At 45.3% G+C, this 25,960-nt stretch overlaps 1 protein-coding gene across 12 annotated transcripts in view; it reads left to right on the top strand.

The window, feature by feature from the left end:
• Positions 1-25,960, top strand: part of KCNIP4 (potassium voltage-gated channel interacting protein 4) — a 447,477-nt gene that overhangs the window by 399,549 nt on the left and 21,968 nt on the right. For 11 of the 12 annotated variants that reach the window (XM_079989860.1, XM_079989865.1, XM_079989861.1 and 8 more), the window contains one exon: positions 6,885-7,009. In XM_079989860.1, coding sequence (XP_079845986.1) covers positions 6,885-7,009 — 125 coding nt within the window. The remainder of the gene's footprint in view (positions 1-6,884; positions 7,010-25,960) is intronic. The other variant, XM_079989856.1, reaches the window with a different exon arrangement.

The raw sequence follows: 25,960 nt of genomic DNA, 5'->3' as shown, positions 1-25,960 counted from the left end.
GGTGACAGGTAAAAGTGCTGTCCTATGAAACAACCTCCTGGTACTCAAGAAGCTAGCGCATGGGGAAGATGGCTAAGCTGGAACCTTCTATCTGACATGCCAACTCTCTCTATGTGGGGATTTTTAAATATGAGGCAACATTCAGACAAGTGATTCCCCCACTTGCAATCTGAAATGGTACAGCCCGGGAGCATTTTTTACTATGTGATTGTGCATTATATGCAGATTAGCTCTCAGTCACTGAAATCATTGGGCCTCAGCTTGTCTTAACTCAGCACTTGATTGTGGTCCTTCAAACTTGGAAATAAGCTCCACTGACCTGTGTGGCGGGACTTCCTTGCACGTATATATACTTGATAAGGTAAAGGTAAAGATAAAGGGACCCCTGACCATTAGGTCCAGTTGTGACCCACTCTGGGGTTGCAGCGCTCATCTCGCTTTATTGGCCGAGGGAGCCGGCGTACAGCTTCCGAGTCATGTGGCCAGCATGACTAAGCCGCTTCTGGTGAAGCCAGAGCAGTGCACGGAAACGCCATTTACCTTCCCACCAGAGCGGTACCTATTTATCTACTTGCACTTTGATGTGCTTTAAAACTGCTAGATTGGCAGGAGCAGGGACTGAGCAACGGGAGCTCACCCCGTCGCGGGGATTCGAACCGCCGACCTTCAGATCGGCAAGTCCTAGGCTCTGTGGTTTAACCCACAGTGCCACCCACGTCCCTTATTTGATTAGGACTGAAGCTTAATTGCACAGTGGAAATGAAGGAGCTCCGTAAATGTTCATGAGACCAGTGGGCTAGACCTGGAGGAAGCCACTTGCAAAACACAGCCTCGTTTGTCAATGCTTAAGTAGCGGGGAGAAACAGAAGTTCCAGGCTTCTGCAGTCGCTGCAGATTGGGGTCAATTAAACTTTCAGAGAAAAGTGGAAACGAGTATAAAAGGTGGATAATTGTACAGACAGATAAGTGCCCTTTGGAGAGATGTTGCTGTCGGCTGCTGCCACAGCTTCAGAGTGGCGTTTTAAATTTCGTGTGCCACAGCATAGCAGAGTCATTGGCGTTTTAGTAAATGTGACATTAACGCTCTAGAAGTTAGTGCCAAACAGATGCTAAATGTGTCATTGGAAAGTATGGCAGGGGTCTTCCTGCCGACTCCCTTAAATTGTGCATTTACGCACACACACACACACTTTACATTGGGACCACAGCTGGGACAAGAAAGGTTAAACTTCCCTTCCTCACCTGTGATTGCAATGGAACTCAACCCCGCACACCTGGTGCTCTTGTTAGCCTAATTTTAGCAGCAGCCTTCATGGAATGGAGGAGAATTTCACCAAGTGGCTTCCCACCTGAAAGAGCTTCACCATTTCGTTAGGAGAACAAAGCCATGCCCCATTAAAACCAGGGCAATGTGTTAGTTATGAATATCATCTGTTACTGTCAATGGGAATTCAGTTGGACGAGGGCCTAAAGTGTTGATTTGATATAATTGAGTTGCTTTAATTGGGAATAGGTTTCATGAAAAAGTCTGCTGAAATGCTGGCTGCTATGTTGGCTCAGATTACATTTCTATAGAGGAATCAGCCATTACCTGAAAACAAAAGGTAGCAGATTTATTGATGTTTTTGTCCCTGGGTTCTTAAAAAAATAATAATCCTGTGAATTATGCTTTTTCATTTCCGCTTAAGTATATTGCTGGCATCGGGGGCGGGGGGAGAGACACACCATAAGAAAAGAAAAATAGATGCAACGACTGTGATGTGAAGACTTCTGGGGTACATTCATTTCTGAGCTATGCAAGGATGAATTCCTCAATGGAAAAGCATTAAGCAAATGTTTTTGATAGTTAGCTGGGAGCTCAAATACATTACAGGATGCAGAAGGGTCTAACCTTGAAAAAGGTAGGCATTAACTGAATGGGCAACAGTATAAGTCATGGGTAGGCAAGCTAAGGCCTGGGTGTTGGATCCGGCCCATTCGCCTTCTAAATCCGGCCCGCAGACGGTCCAGGAATCAGCGTGTTTTTACATGAGTAGAATGTGTGCTTTTATTTAAAATGCATCTCTGGGTTATTTGTGGGGCATAGGAATTCATTCATTCTTTTTCAAAATATAGTCTGGCCCCCCACAAGGTCTGGGGGACAGTGGACCGGCCCCCTGCTGAAAAAGTTTGCTGACCCCTGGTATAAGTGATAGTCATGGATTAGGGCATAGCTGTCAACTTTTCCCTTTTCTTGCAAGGAATCCTATTCGGAATAAGGGAATTACCCTTAAAAAAAGGGAAACATTGACAGCTATGGATTAGGGGAGTGGGAGATTCAGGTGTCAGATTAAGCAGGCAAAACAGGGTTTAAGGCACACAGCACCCTCCTGTCTGATAAGTGTGCCAGGTTCTTAACTTATGGCTTACTCAGGAAGGAATTTCATGTGATAAATCCCCCCACTTACTTTCTTATTATGTAAAGCAATGGGGGGTGGAGAGAATTTGTTTAACCATTTCTTTCCTAGCAATTTGTCTTTTCGAAACTGCGTACACACACCCCACTCTGTGTTTCATCCCAACGGATAAAAGGGAGATTTGCCTGGGTTTTCTTTTTTACTTTTTTTGGGGAGAGGCAATTTTCAGAGAGGAAATACCGTATTTTTCGCTCCATAAGACACACTTTTCCCCTCTTAAAATCTAAGGGGAAATGTCTGTGCGTCTTATGGAGTGAATGTGTGGTCCCTGGGGCTGGGGGGGGGAACCCGGGCTTCCCCTACCAGCCCCGACCTGCTCTTTGGGGCTGGGGGGGGGAAGCCATGCTTCCCCCACCGCCAGCCCCACAAGCTCCTGAGCAGCTCTGGGGTAGCCCACGAAGCCTCCACAGGGCAGCGGGAAGCCTTCATCCCACTGCCCTGGGGAGGTTTCGTGCGGCTATCCCTGGCATTTGCGGGAGGTAGGGGAAGGGACAGAGCGAGGCTTTCTCACTTCCCCCACCTCCAGCAAAAGCCCCCAAGAGCCGCATACCGTATTTTTTTCTCTATAAGACGCACCAGACCACAAGACGCACCTAGTTTTTGGAGGAGAAAAACAAACAAACAAAAATTCTGAATCTCAGAAGCCAGAACAGCAAGAGGGATCGCTGCGCAGTGAAAGCAGCAATCCCTCTTGCTGTTCTGGCTTCTGGGATAGTTGCACAACCTGCATTCGCTCCATAAGACGCACACACATTTCCCCTTACGTTTTAGGGGGGGCGGGGGAAGTGAGTCTTATAGAGCAAAAAATATGGTGTTTTTTTCCTTGAACCCCCCCCCCCCAAAAAAAGTAGGTGCGCCTTATAGTCAGATGCGCCTTATGGAGCGAAAAATAGGGTAACACCTACTGTACCTGAAGCCCTCTGCACCAGCTTTACATGATAAAAGCAAGCCAGGATAGGGGTGTGGGAAAGGAAGACCCGTGCAACTGCATTGTAAGGTAATGCTGAAAAAGCATACCGAGCAGGGCTTTTTTTCAGCTGGAGCACATGGGATCTTAGCTCCAACACCTCTTAGATGGTCATCATTGCCATTCTAAGAGAACAAGGGTGAGCTCCAGCACCTCTTTTTTCTAGAATGATAGCACTGATTTGGAGCATATTTAAGGAGGTTTTCTCTTGCTCCGGTGGGTAGGACTCAAACCAATGGATTCAAGTTTCAAAAAAGGAGATTCCGACTAAACATCAGGAAGAGCTTTCTGGTGGTATGAAGTGTTTAATAGTGGAACAGACTCCCTCGGAAGGTGGTGGAATCTCCTTTCTTGGAGGTTTTGAAGCAGAAGATTTATGGCCATCTGCCTTGGATGCTTTAGTTGAGATTCCTGCATTGGCAGGGGATTAGACTAGATCAGGCTTCCTCAAACTCAGCCCTCCAGATGTCTTGAGACTACAATTCCCATCATCCCTGACCACTGGTCCTGCTAGCTAGGGATCATGGGAGTTGTAGGCCAAAAACATCTGGAGGGCCAAGTTTGAGGAAGCCTGGACTAGATGACCCGTAGAGACCCTTCCAATACTACGATTCTATGATTCTCTGTTTCCAGAGCATACAGATTCTCAAAATTATTCCTACTTCCATGGAATGCTCTGTCATTAAATTCTCAGTTTTATGCATACTTGAGACTAAGTCCCATTGACTCAAGCTATAAATGGTCCACTGCCATTTTGTTTTAGCTACACCAGGCACCCCCAAACTTGGCCCTCCAGATGTTTTGGGGCTACAATTCCCACCATCCCTGATCACTGGTCCTGTTAGCTAGGGATGATGGGAGTTGTAGTCCCAAAGCATCTGGAGGGCCAAGTTTGGGGGTGCCTGATCTACACTGACTGTTCTAAGAGGATGAGGAACAACTAGTTGTGTGTTATTCCTAGTACTTTTAATGATTCTTGTAGTGTTCAGTAGGTACTAAATATCATCATTGCCATCTGTTCCTGTTAATCGAGATTAGCTGGAAAGCTCTAGTAAACGTCCCATTGCCTCCTTAGACCACCATCTTTTTGATGTTTTGATACCGAGGGCTGTATCCATTGAAATTAAGGGACCTGTGTAAATAATGTTCATTAAATTCAATGGGCCTATTCTATGTATGACAGGTACAACCCAGTGACCCAGATAATGGAATTCTGCATAGCTGAATTCTGCCACATTGTGGTTTGTTTCCTTTTCAGACCAGAGTCGGTTCATTATGGTTGTTCAGCAATAGCAGTGAAAGTCTGATCAGCTCTATCGTCTAAAGTGATCCTTGCACTGATGTTTCAGCTTTTCCATATGCAGAATAAAACGATGTGAAATGCCAATTGTTAGGACTGCATACGCAGCGACTGCACTTGATCCTGTCATCCTACCTCCTTTGCCTTTTTCATCCTTGGAGGTTTAATCTTTCCAACGAGACTTTTCTTATTTCAAAATGGCTCTGTAAATGATCTTGCTCTTCATTCAACTCTGAGGTTTATAACTATGGCTGATTCACACACGCAGTGATGTGAGGTGATATGAATGTTTGGTTTGTGGTGGCACATTGCTCGACGTTGCAGTCATCAAGTGATAAACATGTTGAACCAGGCCTAGGATTTTAGATAATTTATAGCCAAATCCCATTCGGGTTTACTCACAAATATATCCCAGTGAGTCTAGTAAACATTAGACTCTAGGATTTCTTTCCTGGTAACCATACTTAATGATAAGATCTTGTTTTTGAGTACACACATTGGGTACAATGGACAAGGGTCCTACCAGAAGTTTTTTTTATTACACATTGATGATTATTTGTGCTGCTGGTTCTTTCAGGGTGGTTATACACAATCCCACTTACAATATTAATTGTAGCTGAAAAAGTTTTATAGTGGTTATACTGCTTCATTTCTAACCAGCACATCCTGTAACTTCCTGCTTAAATCCCATAACTTTTCAAACTTCAAATATTCTGGATATATATATATATATATATATATACCGTATTTTTTGCTCTATAAGACTCACTTTTTCCCTCCTAAAAAGTAAGGGGAAATGTGTGTGCATCTTATGGAGCGAATGCAGGCTGTGCAGCTATCACAGAAGCCAGAACAGCAAGAGGGATTGCTGCTTTCACTGCGCAGCGATCCCTCTGGCTTCTGAGATTCAGAATATTTTTTTTCTTGTTTTTCTCCTCCAAAAACGTTTTGGGGAAAAGGTGGAGGGGGAAGTTAATTACTGAGAAAGAAAGAAAGAAAGAAAGAAAGAAAGAAAGAAAGAAAGAAAGAAAGAGGGAGAGAGGGATGGTCAACCAGAGCTGCAACTTTTTAAAGCTGCAATTTTGAGATTTTGAAAAACATTGCTGTCAGTCTTCTGATTTCTTCTGATGGGACAAGCCTTCGTTTGGAGTTTGTCTACATTTGGACATTATTTAGCTTCTCTCCCCCAACCCCCACATTTTAATTAGACTGGAGTATTCCACACTCACACATACTTGAATTGGTATAGGAGGAGTCTTTACTGTTTATTCCCTTCCGTGTTTGTCCCTGCCTTCTAATTAGTTGATTCTGTTATGCCTATTAAGTATTGACAGGGCATGTGCACAGATAGCTATGTGCACACCTTGGTGTTTTGCTTTTTAAAAAAATATATATATCCTGCTCATGAAGTGTCCAAAAGCACATGGTCAGGCAATAAAAACAAAAATCAACATTGGGTAGCTATAACTAATTCTTTCCAGTAGTAGAATGCAATTTTGGCAGGAATCTCAGGTGATAAAGCTCAGCAGGTGATAAGGCTCAGCAACTCTGGCTGTAAATATATACAGCTTGCAGGCTTTTGCAGATACAGTGGTACCTCAGGTTAAGTACTTAATTCGTTCCAGAGGTCCGTTCTTAACCTGAAACTGTTCTTAACCTGAAGCACCAATTTAGCTAATGGGGCCTCCTGCTGCTACTGCGCCGCCTGAGCACGATTTCTGTTCTCATCCTGAAGCAAAGTTCTTAACCTGAGGTACTATTTCTGGGTTAGCAGAGTCTGTAACCTGAAGCGTATGTAACCTGCAGCGTATGTAACCACTGTACAGATATATACAGATACAAGTACAAAGTAGCTCCATTGGTCTAAATAAGTTGAGCAGTTCAAGATGTGACACCAACAGACAGACAGATACAGTGGTACCTCGGGTTACATAAGCTTCAGGTTACATACGCTTCAGGTTTTATAACTGTTCCAGATAAACAAAGGGCTCTACTTACTGTTAAGTGTGTGGCACGTTTACCAAAAGCAAGATCATAAAGATATTCTTTGTCAACTCTCAGACCCCCTCTGCCACATTTTCCACATCCTTTATGCACTGGAGATCAATTCCCAAGTAATGGGTTGTTTTCTTCTGACTTCTCCTTCTGTTTGGTCTCACAGACAGCGTAGAAGATGAAATGGAAATGGCCACTGTCCGGCATCGACCCGAAACCCTCGAACTGCTGGAAGCACAGAGCAGATTCACAAAGAAGGAGCTTCAGATTCTGTACAGAGGGTTCAAAAACGTAAGTGGTCCTGGTTGACCCTGCAGAAGGCTTCACCCATCTCCTGATGTGAACTTGCTGCTACTTGAGTACACAGGTCAGCCATGTTGCGTGGCGAGTTCCTGCCTCCCCCCCCCATAGAAATAAAGACACAGGACACAAGAATTCGAGTTAATGGGTCAAATTAGGCCACAACTTTATTGATTACAGGAATTGAGCGGTATTGGCTTAGGTATTGGCTTGGTCCTACAACTAACTGGCCTGGCCGGTGAGGGTTAACCACCAGTGGGAGGAGTCCTGCTGAGGCACGTCAACTAGGACATCCCCTGGTGTCGCCGCGTGGGGGCGTGCCATGGGCTCACACCTCCATAGGCTTAGGACAAGGCCACGCCCCTGGAATCCTTTACCGGACTACCCTTTATTTGGGAGAAGGTGATGGCGCTCCCTCTCCCCCTTCATCTGCATAACAATAGACTGTACCCCCACCAATGCCTACCGCCCATACCGTGGAGTTGTGACGGTTTGCTACAAGGTAGGCGAAAACCAAATGGCTGGAGCCAATCTGCCAGATGGAAAAATTCCTACCAGGCCCCTTGACGGCAACCAACTGAGGTTCATAGCAACGTCAGAGAACCTAGCCTAAAGGGTGGGAGGGTAGGGAAAACCAGGTCCTCGGCCGCGCCAGACCTAAGTAGGTGAGGCCACGCCACCCATGCCCGCCGATTGGCTGGCACGGGGTATGACACGGCCGAGGATCAAATAGCGCCAAGCTATCTGAGCCTAGGGACGCGGGTGGCACTGTGGGTAAAGTCTCAGCGCCTAGGACTTGCCGATCGTCAGGTCGGCGGTTTGAATCCCCGCGACGGGGTGCGCTCCCGTTGCTCGGTCCCAGCGCCTGCCAACCTAGCAGTTCGAAAGCACCCCCGGGTGCAAGGAGATAAATAGGGACCGCTTACTAGCGGGAAGGTAAATGGCGTTTCCGTGTGCTGCGCTGGTGCTGGCTCGCCAGATGCAGCTTGTCATGCTGGCCACGTGACCCGGAAGTGTCTTCGGACAGCGCTGGCCCCCGGCCTCTTAAGTGAGATGGGCGCACAACCCTAGTCGGACAGTGGTACCTTTACCTTTTATCTGAGCCTATCCACAGCCATTTCTGGCTATCGCCAACTGAGGGAACAGTGCATATTTTGAAATTTGGGTTGGAGGTATACATAGTGGACGAGCTATGGATGTGTTGTAATAAGTGTGTGATTTGCATAGGGTAATAATTTAAAATTTATACGGCAGGAACTAATGTACAAAGAAGCGGAAATAATGAAAAGGAACTGAAGAGCTCCAAATTGCCTGATAAGTAAATAGCTACTGAGAGGAGCTGTATTAGAGTTGAGTAATGCCAAAGCTTGAGAAATCTGGAGAATTTTTTTTTTAAAAAAATAGTTTTTACATTGTAATTGAAAAATAGATTTAATAGGGTCTTCAACACCACAGGCTTTTGAGGCTGCCTCCAGCGATATTCAGCTTCCCACTCTTCAGTACCATTGCTGATGAATCATTGCCAAACTGCCATCACAGTAGGGGAGCGCCATTTTGTAGCTGGCTTTCCTGTCATCTCCATTTGCTGCAAAATGAAACTGTGATTGCCGCAGTCATTAACCTTTCAAGCCAATGGCGCTGTGGTGTGCCTTGTACAAGTGGCACTTCACAGTAAATTGCCCAGACTATCAAGCAGCCGCTCTCGGCATGCTGCCTTTCTTTCTCTTTGGGCCACTGATAATTTTCATGCAAGTTTTTCTTTTTTGAAGCAGCTTTTATATTTCCACACACTTCCTTTCCCCAAGTACATGTTAGGGCCCTTCCAACAAATTAAACCTTTCATTTCTCTTCTCAGTAGCACAGTCACTTCTAGAGCACATTGCCTTATCCTTTCAACACTGTAAATATCTATGGTTTGCAGAATGAAAGCTACAGTAGAACCTCGGTTTTCGAGCGTCTTGCAAGCCAAACGTTTCAGAACCCGAACGCCGAAAACCCAGAAGTAATTGCTTCCATTTCCGAACGTGCCCCAGAAGTTGAACGGCTTCTGAGGTGCGTTTCTCAATTTTTTCAATTCAATTCTCCGACTGCCCCTTGCGCCTCGGTTGTCGAACGTTTTGGAAGCCGAACAGTCTTCCGGAATGGATTACATTTGACAACTGAGGTTCTACTGTACACACCTGTTTTTGTCCATAAGTGTCCTGGGTGTGTTCAAAATGCTACCACATTTTTAATCGGAATATAAAATGGGCAACCTTGTTCAGGGAAGTTTTTAGTGTGTGATGTATTGTGATTTTACTGTTTTTGTTGGGAGCCACCCATAATGGATGGGCAACCCAGCCAGATGGACAACATAATAATAATAATAATAATAATAATAATAATAATAATAATAATTAATAATAATAATACAGCACGTGCAAGCTGAAGTGCATCAGGAGAGAATGGTTCCATTTAGCATCTTCCTGAGTCTGACATGCATGTTTCCAAGCTGGAATAGTGCTTAGAGGTGTACTTTTCAGAAGAAAAGTTTCGTGCTAGTGGCACACACACATGTCCTCACACATCCAATTTCAAAACGTAAGTGGCAAACCCAGAGGAAATTCAAAAGTTAGACATGACAGCTTTAGAGTTTAGGAAATTCTGCAGTTGGCTGATGGGTGCACATAGACTTGCCCTCCCCCCCTTTTTTTTAATAAAATAATTTTATTAACATTTTCTTAGTTTTACATTTTCCATAGGTCAGTTTCATTTGTTGAGACATTAGGGTTGCATTAGGAAGAAAAGGGGGGAAGAGGTAGAAGACGAGTGGGGGTGGGGTCGGGAGACAATGTTTCTACAGTGGTGCCTCGCAAGACGAAATTAATCTGTTCTGTGAGGCTCTTCGTATAGCGGTTTTTTCGTCTTGCAAAGCAAGCCCATTGACAGCTTAGTGGATTAGCGCTATTAGCGGTTTAGCAGCTTTTAGCGGATCAGCTGATAAGCGGCTTAGGGCTTAGGAAAAGGGGGGGGAGGGAAAAAACCCCGCAGGAACTCGCAAGACATTTTCGTCTTGCGAAGCAAGCCCATAGGGAAATTCGTTTTGCGAAGCACCTCCAAAACGGAAAACTCTTTCATCTAGCGGGTTTTCCGTCTTGCGAGGCGTTCGTCTTGTGGGGCACCACTGTATTTTGCTTAATGTATGTGTGGGGTTTTGTGACAGTGTCGCTTGTGCGGGTTCTCTTTGCTATTTGCTTGTGTTCCTTTGGTGGTGAGAGAAATTGGGGTTGGCCTAGGGTGCGGTTGCTTGTTTGTGATTGGCTGTGGTGAACTTTGTTTTCATGTGTGAGTGGGGTGGGAGACTTGCCATTTTGACCTATTTTATAATAGCTAGCCTTACCCGGGGCAGAACGTTGATAATGAAAATAACTTGGTGAGAACTAATGTTTCGCTGGAAAAAAGCACAGGCAGCCATGTTGACCTACAAGAAAATGTCAGAAATCCATCTTAGGACAACTTTAATTGGCCAAGCAAAATGTCCCAAAATCAAGTTTTGAGTTCCCCAGAGCTAGGTATTAAGATATAAGGAAGGGTTTGAATATTGTTAAATCTTCTTAATACTAACTTACATTGTCCTGAAGGTGGCAATATTTAAGTCTCTTAGAGGGCATCCCAGGAATTGTAGGAATCATCAGATCTCCCTCTACAAGGATAGGAGCTCTGAAGTAAGATGAGATAAAATGAAGTCATTCTAGGGGCATGTCAAGGATGTGCCAGGAGACTCTGTGAATCTGCAGAATCCCCAGACCTTCCATTCCCCTGACACATGCCTGGAAAGAGGACAAATTGTGCTAGTCGTTGATTCCAATAAGAAGGAAACGTTTTTAAAAACCCAAAGCGGGAAACATAAAGAAGGGGAAATGCTCCACTACGGACACACACAATGATGACAGTGTCCAGCATTGCTTTGGGAAAGACTGTTCATCTGCCTTCAGTTCTTTTTGGACTGCTCCTCCAGTCTCCGTTGAATATTTTCATTCCATCTTCATATAAAATGATGACACAGCCAACTGGGAGAAGTAGCTAATGGCCACAAACCAACAGAGTTGAGCATGTTTGAGCCTATTGGTTTTACTGGTTTTAAGCAGACATATAAGCAGATTATAGCCAATACATGTGGCGTAAATCTGTGATTACTTGGCAATGCAGCTCTTGCAAACTCAAAGACCGATAATTGTTCACACTTCTGTGAAGAAAGTTTTTTCGTCGTACAGTTACTGAGGTGCAATAAATACCACTGCTTGCCATGAACATTCGCAAAATTGCAGTCAGAGGAACACTGTTACTTGAATTGCTTTTATAAATATTCGCAATGAAAAGGGTGAGCAGTGGCATACTGTGACTGGCTCTGGCCAAATTTCTACACTGGAACGGGTTTTCTTAATTCTTATGATACTTCTTTGTGGGGGGAAATGTATATATGGTAGTATAGATCACCTGTGTGGGGTAATAATAAAAGAATTGACTGGATCCCTAGATCCAAAATACGGGGCTAAACACACACAAGCAAGGGGGAGCCCCCAGCAAAGTTTAAAAAGTCACAAGTAGCAGTGTAGCATGGGGATTTAGGCTGTTAAACCTTAATATCCAGTTTAGTCCACTACCATAGCTTCCCCGTTTCTCTCTTAGCACTGAACAGACCATACACCTTAGTAAGTTTAAAAATGCTTTACTTACCAAGTTCCAGAGCTTAGATTCATCCATGCAGCAAGTAACACAGGCAGAAATCTTAGGATGCGAAATATACTGAAATAGCTCTAAACACACAGTCTGAACTTGTAGCGAGCAAGCTCAGGCACATCCTACCTTGGTGAGTTCACACAGTGAAAGAGGAGCAAACAAGGAGGAAACTTAATTTCCTTCCTTTCAAGTGAGGAGCATAACCTAGCTGAATCTAGGAATACAGGCATCTCACCATTTTTGCACGGTTGGCATGCTCGCAACCACTGATATGTGCGCCATTTTTGGCACTGCAACGTGGTGGGCCTACGATGTCCCGCTGGCAAACGTGGAGCCTCAAACATAACCCCCATCTAAATGAGGAGTTGCTTGTACAGATCTGTGCCCTTAATCGCTTCATGCATTAACCATCACCAAGCATGCTGGTTATATTTGATTGCAATTTCCCACATCTTCAGCACTTTCTCAGAAACAACAGAATAGTAAATTCTCTTTACCATTTTACAGATAGAAACATAAGAACACAGTTTTAAAAATATGCATTCAATAAAACAAAAATGGGCTGCCATAACTTTTACTGCCTAATAAATATTACACAAGCCATATTGGAAATAGGTCAATTGTGCATGTGAAGTAAATTCAGAGAGGTACTGTGCAGTACACATGAAGATACATTGTTGGCAGAGAAATGACAAAGGCATTTAGCGATGGAGGCAGAAAATCTAAGTGATTCTCCTGCACATTAAAAAATATAATTGTAAACTGAAGACAGTGGTACCTCAGGTTAAGTACTTAATTTGTTCCGGAGGTCCGTACTTAACCTGAAACTGTTCTTAACCTGAAGCACCACTTTAGCTAATGGGGCCTCCTGCTGCTGCCGCGCCGTCGGAGCATGATTTCTGTTCTCATCCTGAAGCAAAGTTTTTAACCTAAAGCACTATTTCTGGGTTAGCGGAGTCTGTAACCTGAAGCGTCTGTAACCTGAAGCGTATGTAACCTGAGGTACCACTGTAACAGATAACCAGCTATCCTATAAATGGTACCCCAAAAGCTTCCCGTTTAGGCAGAATAGCTCACCCTACTTTGTAGTAGAGCTAATGACGATTTTGCTTTCTGCCCTTATACCGGAAGCAACATCTATGTGAGAATTAAATCTTCTGATTTTTACTCGACTCATTTCATATGCAAGCTTCTCTATAATGAAAACTATATATATACTTATTTTGTTCAGCTGTTATTTCACTGATGGAGTCCCCCCCCCCTCCCAATAATGAAATGGATGAAAACATTTTGAGCTTTATCAATCTTTCAGCAAAAGATTTATGCCATTGTTTTGAAACATTGTCCAGCATTGGCTTGCAATGTCAAGGGTAGGTTATAAGATTTTCATTTTCTGGATGGATGAGAAACCCAGCTGGCTTTGAGAGTTCTACCCCTCACCTAGTTTTCCACTGTACCCATTTCCTCAGTCATCTTAATTTATTATTACTACTTACCGTACATTACTTAATTGTACACATGTATGGAGAATACACAGGACACGGGTGGCGCTGTGGTCTAAACCACAGAGCCTAGGGCTTGCCGATCAGAAGGTCAGCGGTTCGAATCCCCACAATGAGGTGAGCTCCCGTCACTCAGTCCCTGCTCCTGCCAACCTAGCAGTTCAAAAGCATGTCAAAGTACAAGTAGATAAATAGGTATCCGGAGGGAAGGTAAACGGCGTTTCCGTGCGCTGCTCTGGTTTGCCAGAAGCAGCTTAGTCATGCTGGCCACATGACCCGGAAGCTGTACACTGGTTCCCTTGGCCAGTAAAGCAAGATGAGTGCCCCAACCCCAGAGTCATCTGTGACTGGACCTAATGGTCAGGGGTCCCTTTACCTTTACCTTTTATGGAGAATACACACACAAATGTACTTGGAGCAGGAAGAATGCAGTGCTAGCATTGAGCTGGCAGGTAGGAGGAATTAAATCACTGGCTTTGCCTCACCACTTGCCAGTTGGGGGGCTTCTCTCTTCTCACACTGCACATTGTTCTGTGAACTTGGCTGGTTGCCTCACTGTCCTGGTTGCAGGGGCAGAAGAGAAGAATGTTGTTGTTTAGTCGTTTAGTCGTGTCCGACTCTTCGTGCCCCCATGGACCAGAGCACGCCAGGCACTTCTGTCTTCCACTGCCTCCCGCAGTTTGGTCAAACTCATGCTGGTAGCTTTGAGAACACTGTCCACCATATCGTCCTCTGTTGTTCCCTTCCGCTTGTGCCCTCCATCTTTCCCAACATCAGGGTCTTTTCCAGGGAGTCTTCTCTTCTCATGAGGTGGCCAAAGTATTGGAGGCTCAGGCCACAATTGCAGTGGCATGAGCAGAAGCTACACTGTGCTGCGTCGGCTGGCTCTCTCTGCTTGCCCAAGTCAGTTATGAATGAATGTACTGGCCATTCTAGGGTTGTCTCTTTTCCCAGACGGGAAGCAGACATCCTTGTCCGAAGTGCAATCAGGGGGTTAAAAGCCCATGCAAAAGAGAGCACTTGAGGAAGAGTGCCAAGCCGCAAGCTACAGATTAAGTGAATCAATGGCAAGCTGTGCAAACCACAGTACAAGGCAGCATGCAGAGCTACAACAAGCAGGTGAGAGCTAAGCCAGTGGCAAATGACTCAAAACCTATGCAGAGCAGAAAACTAAAGAAACTAAGACGACTTAGCATAGGCTCTACAGTGGAACCCCAAGTTGCGGACGTAATCCATCCCGGAGGCAGCTACAGCAGTGATTTTTCAGGTGACTTTTTGTGCTGAATAAGTTGGATCCTCCTAACCGAGGGTCTATGTTGCACGCTGCCCCGAGACTCTCCCCAACTGGCCTGGAGGCGGGGCTTTGCCCCGCTCCGGGATGGTGGTGCCACGATCACGCCACTGGCTCTTAGCCAATTGGTGGGGTGGGGTGATCGGGGCTTTATTATTTAAACGGCAGCATGAAGTGGGGAACCCCTCCTGTTTCGCGCTGCCGAACACCCACACACCCGTTGATAGGTCTGCGTTTGGCCTTGCTTTGGACTTTGGTTGGTCGCCTGTTTTGGATCGGGGGGCCGGGCAGGAATTTTTTCCAATGTGGCAGATTGGCAGTGGCCACTTGGTTTTTGCCTACCTCTTAGCAATCGTCACAACTTTGCAAGGTTTGGTGGTTAGGCATTGATTTAGGGGGATGTGGGGAGGGGAGGTGCGGCCATCCCTGCCCCTCCATTTGATTGGGTATTCTGTTAAAGGAATCCGGGGGTCTGGATCTCGCCGAAGCCTGGGGAGGGGCTAGGGCCATGCCAGGAGCCCCGGGAACCCCAGGGGTAAGCCATTATTGGAGCTCCCTCTGCTGGTAGTTTACCTTTTGCAGGCTCCCTGCTGGGTGGGCAGGAGTCCGTTATAGCCATTAGATACTGATGCCTAAGCCAATACCAGTCACACTTGTGTATTCAATAAAGTTGTGGCCTAAATTTGCCCATTAACCTTTAAACTAAATTCGGTGTCCATTGTTTCTTTATTCAATGGGGGCGGGTTTGGGGGCTGGACGTGCGAATTTATGTGCTATGATGCAGTTGCTCTATGCATCTGGCCTGGAAAACGTGTAATCTAACATACCAATGCAGCTTGGGTGCCAGGCTGCTGTGTAGAAAGATCTGACGAACTGCCTGGTTTTGCCACTTAACCTGGATAGGAGATCTGACAAGCCACAATGGATGATGGGCTTTGTTCAGTTTGGTGGGTCACCAATTTTTTTCAGGCCTCCCGATCGGCTTTCATAGTTCTTGTCTCAAAGACTGCAATTATGTCTGGGTCAGAAGAACAGCCTGAAGGCCTGTAGCTTCATTGTAGCTGCAAAGTTCTGATCTCATTAGACATTTGCTGACAAGTGAACAAATTTGGCCTTCTGGGGATCTCTTGAGGACTGGCATAGTTTATGAGAAATGAAAGAAGTTGTGTGCTCCAGAACAGCGTGGCGTGATATTTGTTCTTATGAGGAGATCTTCTCACCCTGAGGGTCCTTGGAGAATGTTCAGTATTAGGGGCTTGATTACTGAAACAAAATGAATACTTTTAGTTTCTTTTCCACATTTTCTCAAGCAATTTTCTCAGAGCGACCAGCCAGATGCCTGCAGGAATCGTTGAGCTGTAAAGTTGGAAGGGATCCCAAGGATCATGCAGTGATCGAACCAGCAACCTTGGGTTTTAGTAAAGCAAACAGTCTAATTTGTCAGCGCCTGTAATGGTTCTAGGGGTTGCTCGTGCGTAAGTCGTCGCCACACCTGGCTGAGTCACCTGGGTGAACCCTTTCTGTCCGGACAGACACTCATCCGTGGCTGTCTCAATCGCTGGCAGAATCCGTCAGTGGGCGTTTCTTGAACTTCTTCCAGCAAAGAAGTTCTTTGATGCCAAGTCTCCGCCTACTCTCCCTGCATGGAAGTCTTCTGCGCAGGGAGGGTGTGGGCAGTGGAGGACCCATGCTCTCCCCGCTGGTCTCCGGCGAGGAGTCATGGAGCCTCCTCACCGATTCCCCCATCTGCCCCCCTTCTCCACTGGTGCTACGCTGATTTCCTTCCCCCACAGATGGGCTGCCTCTCTCCCTCCTGGGACGCTCTCCGGCATCCCTCTGGAGCCCTCCCTCCTCCTCTGGCTCCAATGGCAGTTCCCTGACAGCACCTAAATGATGTTGAGCGTCAGAACAACTTGGCCATAATAAGGAAATTTTGCCCATGGTATGACTTTCCCACCTTCCCATTTCAACTCTCTGGCTCCCTATCTGCATAACCTAGTACCGTAATTCTAAAATATAGGTGTGCTTTTACTCTCACAAGACTGAACGTGTTGCCCTCGGCTGTACTTGAGGGACGATTCCAACAGGTTCTACACGAAAAATACTTAGTCCCTGTGGAGATGGCAGTACAGAATCGGTGGTGCATGCCCTGCTGGCTTGCACTCTTCTTAAAGACTTGAGGAATGAGATTATCACCCCTCTTTTATTGTCCATTCCGGGTCGCCCAGCCACTGCCCCAGTGTCCTTTGTCTTGGCAGTTCAAGATGAGCAGGTGACAACAAAGGTAGCAAGGTTTTTAGCTGGGGCAATCAGAATAAGATCCACTATTTGACTATTGATTCAAAACCCCAAAACGTATTTTATATAATTGACTTTTTATTTCTATTCTTTGTATATCGTATTGTTGTTTTACTGCTATGGCTGATGCAAATAAAGATTCATTCATTCATCATTCCTGCAACCTTGGCATTATCAGCACCATGCTGAAAACAACTGAGCTAATTTGATTTGTGACTCAGCTCCTGGCAATTTCATTGGTGTAAAGGGGCTTTAAAAATCAAGGCCCAGAAAAACCCCACCTCTTTTTCTGTATTCCCACAACTAGCATAGAAGTTAGGCGTGGTTCGTATATGCTTATACATCATCTAACTTCTTTATTTTTGGTGTGTGGGACTGTATAGTCAGTGAAGACCACTTGCTTTTTGAAATTATCCTATATATACAGAACTCCTGGTGTGCCCTCGTACCTACGGGACCGCCTCTCCTGGTATGCCCCGCGGAGGACCTTAAGGTCCATAAATAACAACACTTTGGAGGCCCCGAGCCTCAAGGAGGTTAGATTGGTCTCAACTAGGGCAGAGCCTTTTCAGCACTGGCCCCGACGTGGTGGGACGCTCTGTCACAAGAGACCAGGGCCCTGTGGGATTTGACATCTTTCCGCAGGGCCTGCAAGACAAAGCTGTTCCACCTGGCCTTCGGCCCCTTATATGAGATTTGGTATATAAGTTTTCCCTTGGCTTTTTTGCAGGCCCATGTAAGATCAGCATGGATAGCTGGCTCTGGTGAATATCTGATGTTTCCTCCCTTTATGGTCTTGATTTATGGGCTACTACTAAAATGAGGCTGCATTTTAAGCTGTATTTTAATTAACTGTTTTTTGTCTTGTTTTTCTATTACGTTTTATTGTAATTTATATTTGGTGTTAGCCAACCTGAGCCCAGCCCTGGCCGGGGAGGGCAGGGTATATGTATGTGTAATGGTTCTAGGGATTGCTCGTGCGTAAGTCGTCGCCACACCTGGCTGAGTCACCTGGGTGAACCCTTTCTGTCCGGACAGCCACTCATCCGTGGCTATCTCAATCGCTGGCAGAATCCGTCAGTGGGCGTTTCTTGAACTTCTTCCAGCAAAGAAGTTCTTTGACGCCAAGTCTCCGCCTACTCTTCCGCGAAGTCTTCTGCGCAGGGAGTGTGTGGGCAGTGGAGGACCCGTGCTCTCCCCGCTGGTCTCTGGCGAGGAGTCCTGGAGCCTCCTCACCGATTCCCCCATCTGCCCCCCTTCTCCACTGGTGCTATGCTGATTTCCTTCCCCCGCAGATGGGCTGCCTCTCTCCCTCCTGGGACGCTCTCCGGCATCCCTCTGGAGCCCTCCCTCCTCCTCTGGCTCCGATGGCAGTTCCCTGACAGAATGTATGCATGCATGTATAAACAAACAAATTATTATTATTATTATTATTAAATAAGTGTTGTTTACTTTTTATAATAGGGACGCAGGTGGCACCGTGGTATAAACCACAGAGCCTAGAGCTCAGAGGTTTGAATTCCCGCGGTGGGGTGAGCTCCTGTTGCTCAGCCCCTGCTCCTGCCAACCTAGCAGTTCGAAAGCATGTCAAAGTGCAAGTAGATAAATAGGTACAGCTCTGGTGGGAAGGTAAACGGCATTTCCATGCGCTGCTCTGGTTCACCAGAAGCGGCATTGTCATGCTGGCCACATGACCGGAAGCTGTACGCCGGCTCCCTCGATCAGTAAAGCGAGATGAGCGCCGCAACCCCAGAGTCGTCCACAACTGGACCTGATGGTCAGGGGTCCCTTTACCTTTTTATTTTTTATAATACATGGAAGATGGATCTCCCTCGGGAGGTTCTGGACTCTCCTTCCTTGGGGGTTTCTAAGCAGAGGTTGGGTGGCCATCTGTCACAGATGCTTTAGCTGAGTTTCCTACTTTTTAGGGGGTTGCACTAGAAATATGTCCATGGGGTACCTTTTCTGCTTCAACAATATTTCATTATGTTCCTGTCATTTGATGTAACTGTATTTTGTACAAATTATAAAAATTATAAATAAAACATGTTCTCTTTACAAACAAAACATTTAAATAGCTACCTTTCTACCAGTACGATGAGGGGGCAGAGCATGGATATAGCCAGGATTTTTGATAGGGGGACAGCCTTTGTTGCGGGGGGCAGAATCTCAGATTTGTATAGATTTGTATTAAATTTTACTTATTTGGGGGGCACCTGTCCCCCTCCCCCATTGACTACACCCCTGGGGGGGGGCACAGGAAGAAAACAAGGTCGGAAGGGAGCCACAGTGGGGAAAAGGTTGGGAAACACTGGGCTTGATGACTTTGTGGTCCGTCCAACTCTATTATTCTATGATTCTAAGAATCAGTAAAAATCTGCACCCCATGTGTTACAGAGTGTTACACCCCCACACCCACATATATATCCCAATGTTTATATTGTAAGGTAAAGGGACCCCTGACCATTAGGTCCAGTCGTGACCGACTCTGGTGTTGTGGCGCTCATCTCGCTTTATTGGCCAAGGGAGCCGGAGTACAGCTTCCGGGTCATGTGGCCAGCATGACTATGCCGCTTCTGGTGAACCAGAGCAGCGCACGGAAATGCTGTTTACCTTCCTGTCAGAGCAGTACCTATTTATCTACTTGCACTTTAACGTGCTTCCGAACAGCTAGGTTGGCAGGAGCAGGGACCGAGCAACGGGAGCTCACCCCGTTGGGGGGATTCGAACCGCCAACCTTCTGATCGGCAAGTCCTAGGCTCTGTGGTTTAACCCACAGTGCCACCCACGTCCCTGTTTATTGTAGCGAGCAATAAAAGCACTCCTTAATTCTTTAGGTGGGCTGAGGTATAAGCACAACAGAAATAAGAATGCAAGAAATAATTCCCCTTAAGCCGTCAGGGTATTAAATGAATAGCTCTCTAACTTCTCCCACCTGATAACAGCAGATAGGTGTTTTTTTAAAAAAAAATATGGCATGCAGCATAATTGAATCAAGTACAGGTAATTAGAGAAAGTTGGAGAAAATCCATCATGATAGGTCTTACCTCTTCATAACCCCATTATTGCACATACTTGGGGATATCAATGAAAATGCATTAATTTGGGTCTTAGAGCAGGAGCTCTATGGAAAATGACTCAACACTACCTCCTAATAACAGAATAATTTGGAACATTTATAACTTGTGATCCGAGGGTGTCAGGGTGCTTGCCACATAATGGATTGGGGCTCACAGCATTCATGCAAAGCAGCAAAAGATTTCACTTCATAAAATAATCAATCTTCATTTTCCTCCACAAGCCTTTTCCAGTTCAGACTTTGAGGGAAACGATTGCTGTTAAAATTATATTATAATTGCTGAGATCAGTGCACATTTTGCTTTGAGCAAACCAAATGCTATAATTAAGGAGATTTGGTAGTTAATCAGAATGACCACTTGCAATACACGGTGCAGGCTGAAATTAACAGGTCTGGGGAAAAACCAAGCCCTTGGGTTTGTACAGGCCATTTTAAATCATTAATATTTTTTTTCCTTTAAAAAAAAAAAAGCCTCACACCAATAGCGGGCAATTACTGACCCCCGCAAGTCTACGATACCAAAGCTGAATAAATTATTTTTATCAACTGCAAACTTTAATTTTACATAAATCATACTCTTGAGTTACAAATGATGGTAGGATGGTATTGTGGCCATAAACCCTACCTTGTTGGCGTACCATGTGGGGAAATGGGAGGTGTAGCAGGGGAAAGGGGCCTGTTTGGAATATTTTGCTTCCTCAGGGATTGTTCCTGCTATGGTCTCGCTGGAGCCAATTAAGTTATAGTCGCTGAGACTGAGAAATAAAGTCCCATTGAGCTATTTTTATGAAGCTCTTTTGATGCTGATGTGTTTTAGTAATCAATGGGGGGGGCACTGTTCAATGTGGCTTTTCCTTTTCTGCCAAAGCGTGTTCTCCCTAAAATGAGAGCACGGGTTGTGGTGTGGGCCGCCAGGCCAGCCCTCTGTTGCCAGGCAGGTTAATGGCTATTGCCTGGGCAACGAATGGATGACCGGGTTGCTGGGACAAATTGCATGTAGCAAATTGGTGGGTGGGACCATAGCCTTTAAATATTGGGGCTCTCTGGTTTTCCTTTCTCTTTTGCAGAGTGCATCGGATCACCCGCCTGCCTGCCCTGAGTTCTGGTTGACCTTGCTATGCCTGTCATGGGGTCGCCTGCTTTTGGGGCTGAGGCCTAGTAGGAATTTTGCCATTTGGCTGATTGGCTGGTGCCACTTGGTTTTTGCCTAAAGGTAAAGGTAAAGGTACCCCTGCCCGTACGGGCCAGTCTTGACAGACTCTGGGGTTGTGCGCCCATCTCACTTAAGAGGCCAGGGGCCAGCGCTGTCCGGAGACACTTCCGGGTCACGTGGCCAGCGTGACATCGCTGCTCTGGCCAGAGCCAGAGCCAGAGCCAGAGCCGCACACGGAAACGCCGTTTACCTTCCCGCTGGTAAGCGGTCCCTATTTATCTACTTGCACCCGGAGGTGCTTTCGAACTGCTAGGTTGGCAGGCGCTGGGACCGAGCAGCGGGAGCGCACCCCGCCGCAGGGATTCGAACCGCCGACCTTTTGATCGGCAAGCCCTAGGCGCTGAGGCTTTAACCCACAGCGCCACCTGCGTCCCCTTGGTTTTTGCCTACTGCGTAGCAAATCGTCACAACTTGTAAGGTGCGGTTAGGCATTGGTTATAAAAATTGGTGGAGGAGGGGTCAGGATAGGCTGAGCCTGCCCCTCCAATGGTGCTGGAAGGGAATTCCGTTAAAGGAATCCTGGGGCTTGCCACGATTTCGTCCAATCCCTGAAATGGGACCAGGGCCGGCAAGCCTTGGGGAGCTAGATCCCCAACATTGTCTTTCCCTTCACTGGCTTCCGATGGAGTTCGGAATGTCAGTTCTGTCCCAGGCGGGGGGACAGGTAGTCATAACCAATGTCTAAGCAACCACTCACAGATTTTGTATTTTAATAAAGTTGTGGCTAAAATTGTGCCCAAAAACCTTAAACTTAAATTACGTGTGATGTGTGAATTATTTTGAGGGGTGGCTTGGGGACCTACACATGCAGTGAACAGCAACTTTTAAAAATAATTAAAAATAATCTAACAAAAATACTACCAAATGGAGGGTTTGTGTGAATTTATCATGCAAATTTATTTAAATCTAATTGGTCAGTTTAAAAGGCTGGTTATTTATCAACTAAATATTCAATAGGTTGATAATGCTACTTTTGACACTTCTTCAAAGTTCCCTAAACCTTTGATGCCCATCAGCGTGCAGAACGTAGCATTTAAAACGAGGATTCATTCATTTTAAACTTTGTGTCATCTCTAGTGTAATGGGAGTTAATGATTAAGCATTTGAGGAAACACAGAGTTTGAGTAGTCAAATTGGCTGGAACCTAGCAAAATAATAAGTTTGCTCTGGGCAAACTATTTTTTTAAAGTAGATTCTCTGTCATCTTCTTTTACTGTTAGGTTTCTATTTTTAAAAAATGAAATCCTATCTTGTCCTGGAAGGTCATGATCCCATAACAGAGACTGTGAGTAGAAGCAATATTCTTAGCTGTAATGAAGTGGCTAAAGTTTTTCCTGAAGAAAAAAAACCTGATTCTCTTCTTTTTCTTTTTATTAAAGCAGCTAACACATTTTTTTCCAAACTGTTTTTTATTATTATCTTTGTGTCCCCATTTCCTATTTCTACACAGTCTACTTGGTGACCTCAGAGGCGAGAACCTCTGACTATTGTAGCTATTGTCAGAATCATCTAGTTATATGAAATATCAAGAAGATAAACACAACAAAGTTTTAAAAATCTGCTTGCGATTTCATGCTAATATTGCACAGCAAGTAACAGCTCCGGTAGAGGTGCACCCCTTCTGCTGAACCCTATCTTCCAGTTATCAAATCATAACCACAATATTATAATTGAATTACTACTTCTGTTGCTCATAGCTCAAATCCTGCCCGCTAATTCATCGTACTATAATATTTCTTTAAATAGACCGAAAAAGGCATCCATTCTTCCATAAAACAGTCATCATTAGATTCTCTTCATTTTGCTGTTAATTTTGCAAGGCCCGTTATCTTACTTATCCATTCCTCATTGGTTGCAACTTTATCTTCCTTTCATTTCTGCACTTACAAAATCCTAGCTAATTATTTTATTTTAAACACTCATATACCGCTGTCATTAAAATATATCACAGGGGCTGGTGCCACTTGGGTTTTGCCAACCATGTATCAAATCGTCAAAACTTTGTAAGGTTGGCAGTTAGGCATTGGTTCATTCTTCGGTGGAGGGGGTTATGGATTAGCTGTGCCTGCCCCTCATTTTTTTGTTATTGCTGCTACGGAATTCCGTTAAAGGTATCCAGGGGCTTGATTTGCTCTGTCCAATCCCCTCTCAGGGGTAGGGCCATGCCAGAGTTCCTGGGAGCATCTGGGGTGAACTAAGAGGCAGAAATCCGCCTCTGTGCTCCCCCAGTATGTTTTCCCTTACTGACCTCTGGAGGTTCCAGGTGTCAGTCCTGTTCCTGCTGGTGCAGGTTCAGGTAGTCTGAACCAATGCCTTAGCAACCACTCACATGCTGTAATCAATAAAGTTGTGGCCAAATTAACACTAAAAATCTTAAACAAATATTCTGTGTCCTGCGTGATTTATTTTGGAGGGGGTTTGGGGGTCTTCACACGCAACAAACTATTAGCAGTGACTTATCGCTGTGGGTTAAACCACAGAGCCTAGGACTTGCTGATCATTACTTGCTAAGTAATTTCGTTGTCCCCAAGAGGGGGCAATGACAATAAAGATATTATTATTATTATTATTATTATTATTATTATCAGAAGGTTGGCAGTTCGAATCCCCGTGACAGTGTGAGCTCCCGCTGCTCAGTCCCTGCTCCTGCCAACCTAGCAGTTCGAAAGCACGTCAAAGTGCAAGTAGATAAATAGGTACCGCTTCGGCAGGAAGGTAAACGGCGTTTCCATGTGCTGCTCTGGTTCGCCAGAAGCGGCTTAGTCATGCTGGCCACATGACCCGGAAGCTATACGCTGGCTCCCTCGGCCAATAAAGTGAGATGAGCGCCACAACCCCAGAGTCAGCCACGACTGGACCTAATGGTCAGGGGTCCCTTTATCTTTACCTTTATCATGATATGTGAACTGGACCTTTGGCTTATTGGACTGAGTGGGAGCTGCAAAGAAGCAAGCCAGCTCCTATCTGTGTAGCACTGCTATGGCTTCTTTTTGTGACCAAGAAATGTTGGCAGAATATTGGAAACTGAAACATATGCATAGCAAAAGGGTGCTGAATTGGAAAAGAACAGTATGTCTGAGCAAGACTACTGAGGCTTGGCTATTCCGAAAATAAAACTGCTATTTTTAGCTTCAGGAAATTAACGTATTGTTGGTGTAACACTTGGACTGTGAGAAATCTGCCCTCTAGTTGATCTCCAAGTGGCAGTCATGTTCAAAACACCCTTAAGACACTGACCCATAGCTAGAGGACTTGCACAGTGAAACTCATTGCACTTTTCAAATCCGATAAATTACTCGAGAAGCTAAGAAACTTAAAAGATCATTTTTATTATTCCCCTTCCACATAATTAATCATATGGTTGCTTACGGATATTGTGGTGCTGTGATAGGATGCTGAATACTATACAATGGACTTGGTTTTTGTAAGGGCTGTTTTTTGTTGTTGTTATTGAGAACATTGCTGCCCTCTTGTGTCTAAGAATGCTGAAACTCCCACTAGAAAGCAGAACTTTAAGTCTTATTACAGACCATTGTAAATAGTAGCATTTTGTGTGTGGAATTTTTAAAACGGCAGCTTTTCCTGTTCATGACAGAAAGGAAGTCAGAAGCATGAACCCCTAAGCCAGCCATTTTGTGAGGGCTTTCCTGCAGCTTCTTGGTCCAAACTTTGGTAACGAACATTCCTTCTACCATTTCTATTACTAGCTGGTGAAACAACGTGTAATAATGATGTATGGGAACTTTATAAATGGCAGAGTATGTAGCTAAAGAGAATATTTTGAAAGCCCTGCATGGTGAAATGCTCTTGGACCTGAACTCTCATGGCTGAAGTCATAACTTTCATTTCATTTTATAATAACAATATTATTATTTTATTTAAATGCCACCCATCTGACTGGGTTGCCCCAGCCACTCTGGGAGGCTCCTAACAAAATATTAAAAGTACAATAAAACACCAGCCATTAAAAATTTCCCTGAACAGGGATGCCTTCGGATGTCTTCTAAAAGTCAAATAGCTGTTTATCTCTTTGGCATCTGATGGGAGGGCATTCAACAGGATGGGCACCACTGCCAAGAAGGCCCTCTGCCTGGTTCCCTGTAACCCCACAGAGAGGGGACTGCCAGAAGGCCCTCGGCGCTGGACCTCAGTGTCCGGGCTGAATGATGGGGGTGGAGACGCTCCTTCAGTTGTACTGGGCTGAGGCCGTTTAGGGCTTTAAAGGTCAGCACTAACACTTTAAATCGTGCTCAGAAACGCACTGGAAGCCAGGGTAGATCCTTTAGGACTGGTGGTGTGTGGTTCCGGCAGCCGCTTCCAATCACCTGCCTAGCTGCTGCATTCTGGATGAGTTGTAGTTTCTGAGTCACCTTCAAAAGTAGCATTGAAGTTGTCCAGGCGGGAGATAACCAGAGCATGCACCACTCTGGCAAGACAGTCTGCAGCCAGGTAGGGTCTTAGCCAACAAACCAGATGGAGCTGGTAGACAGCCGCCCTGGACACAAAATTGACCTGCACCTCCATGGACAGCTGAGAGTCCAAAATGACTCCCAGGCTGCACACCTGGTCCTTCCGGGGCACAGTTTACCCATTCAGGACCAAGGAGTGCGCAGGGTTTTGATATGTAGAAAGGTGTTTCTATGCTGTTCCCCTCCCCCCATTGTGCAGGTACAGCTTGTTTCTCAGTAGCTTCAGTTGGGAAGTTATTTCTCTTTTAAGGCACATTGGGTACTATTTTCATTATGAAGTCATATCTTGAGTGTGTGTCTGGGCTTCCCTTCTGCTTTCAATAGCCATAGCTAAACAAACAGAAACAGCTCTCCTTCTTCACCTTCTCTCT

The sequence above is a fragment of the Podarcis cretensis genome (genome assembly GCF_951804945.1).
Source record: "Podarcis cretensis genome assembly, chromosome: 9".
Lineage (NCBI taxonomy): Eukaryota > Metazoa > Chordata > Lepidosauria > Squamata > Lacertidae > Podarcis > Podarcis cretensis.
Note: the sequence above shows the minus strand (reverse complement) of the source record. Positions and strands in the feature narration are given on the sequence as shown.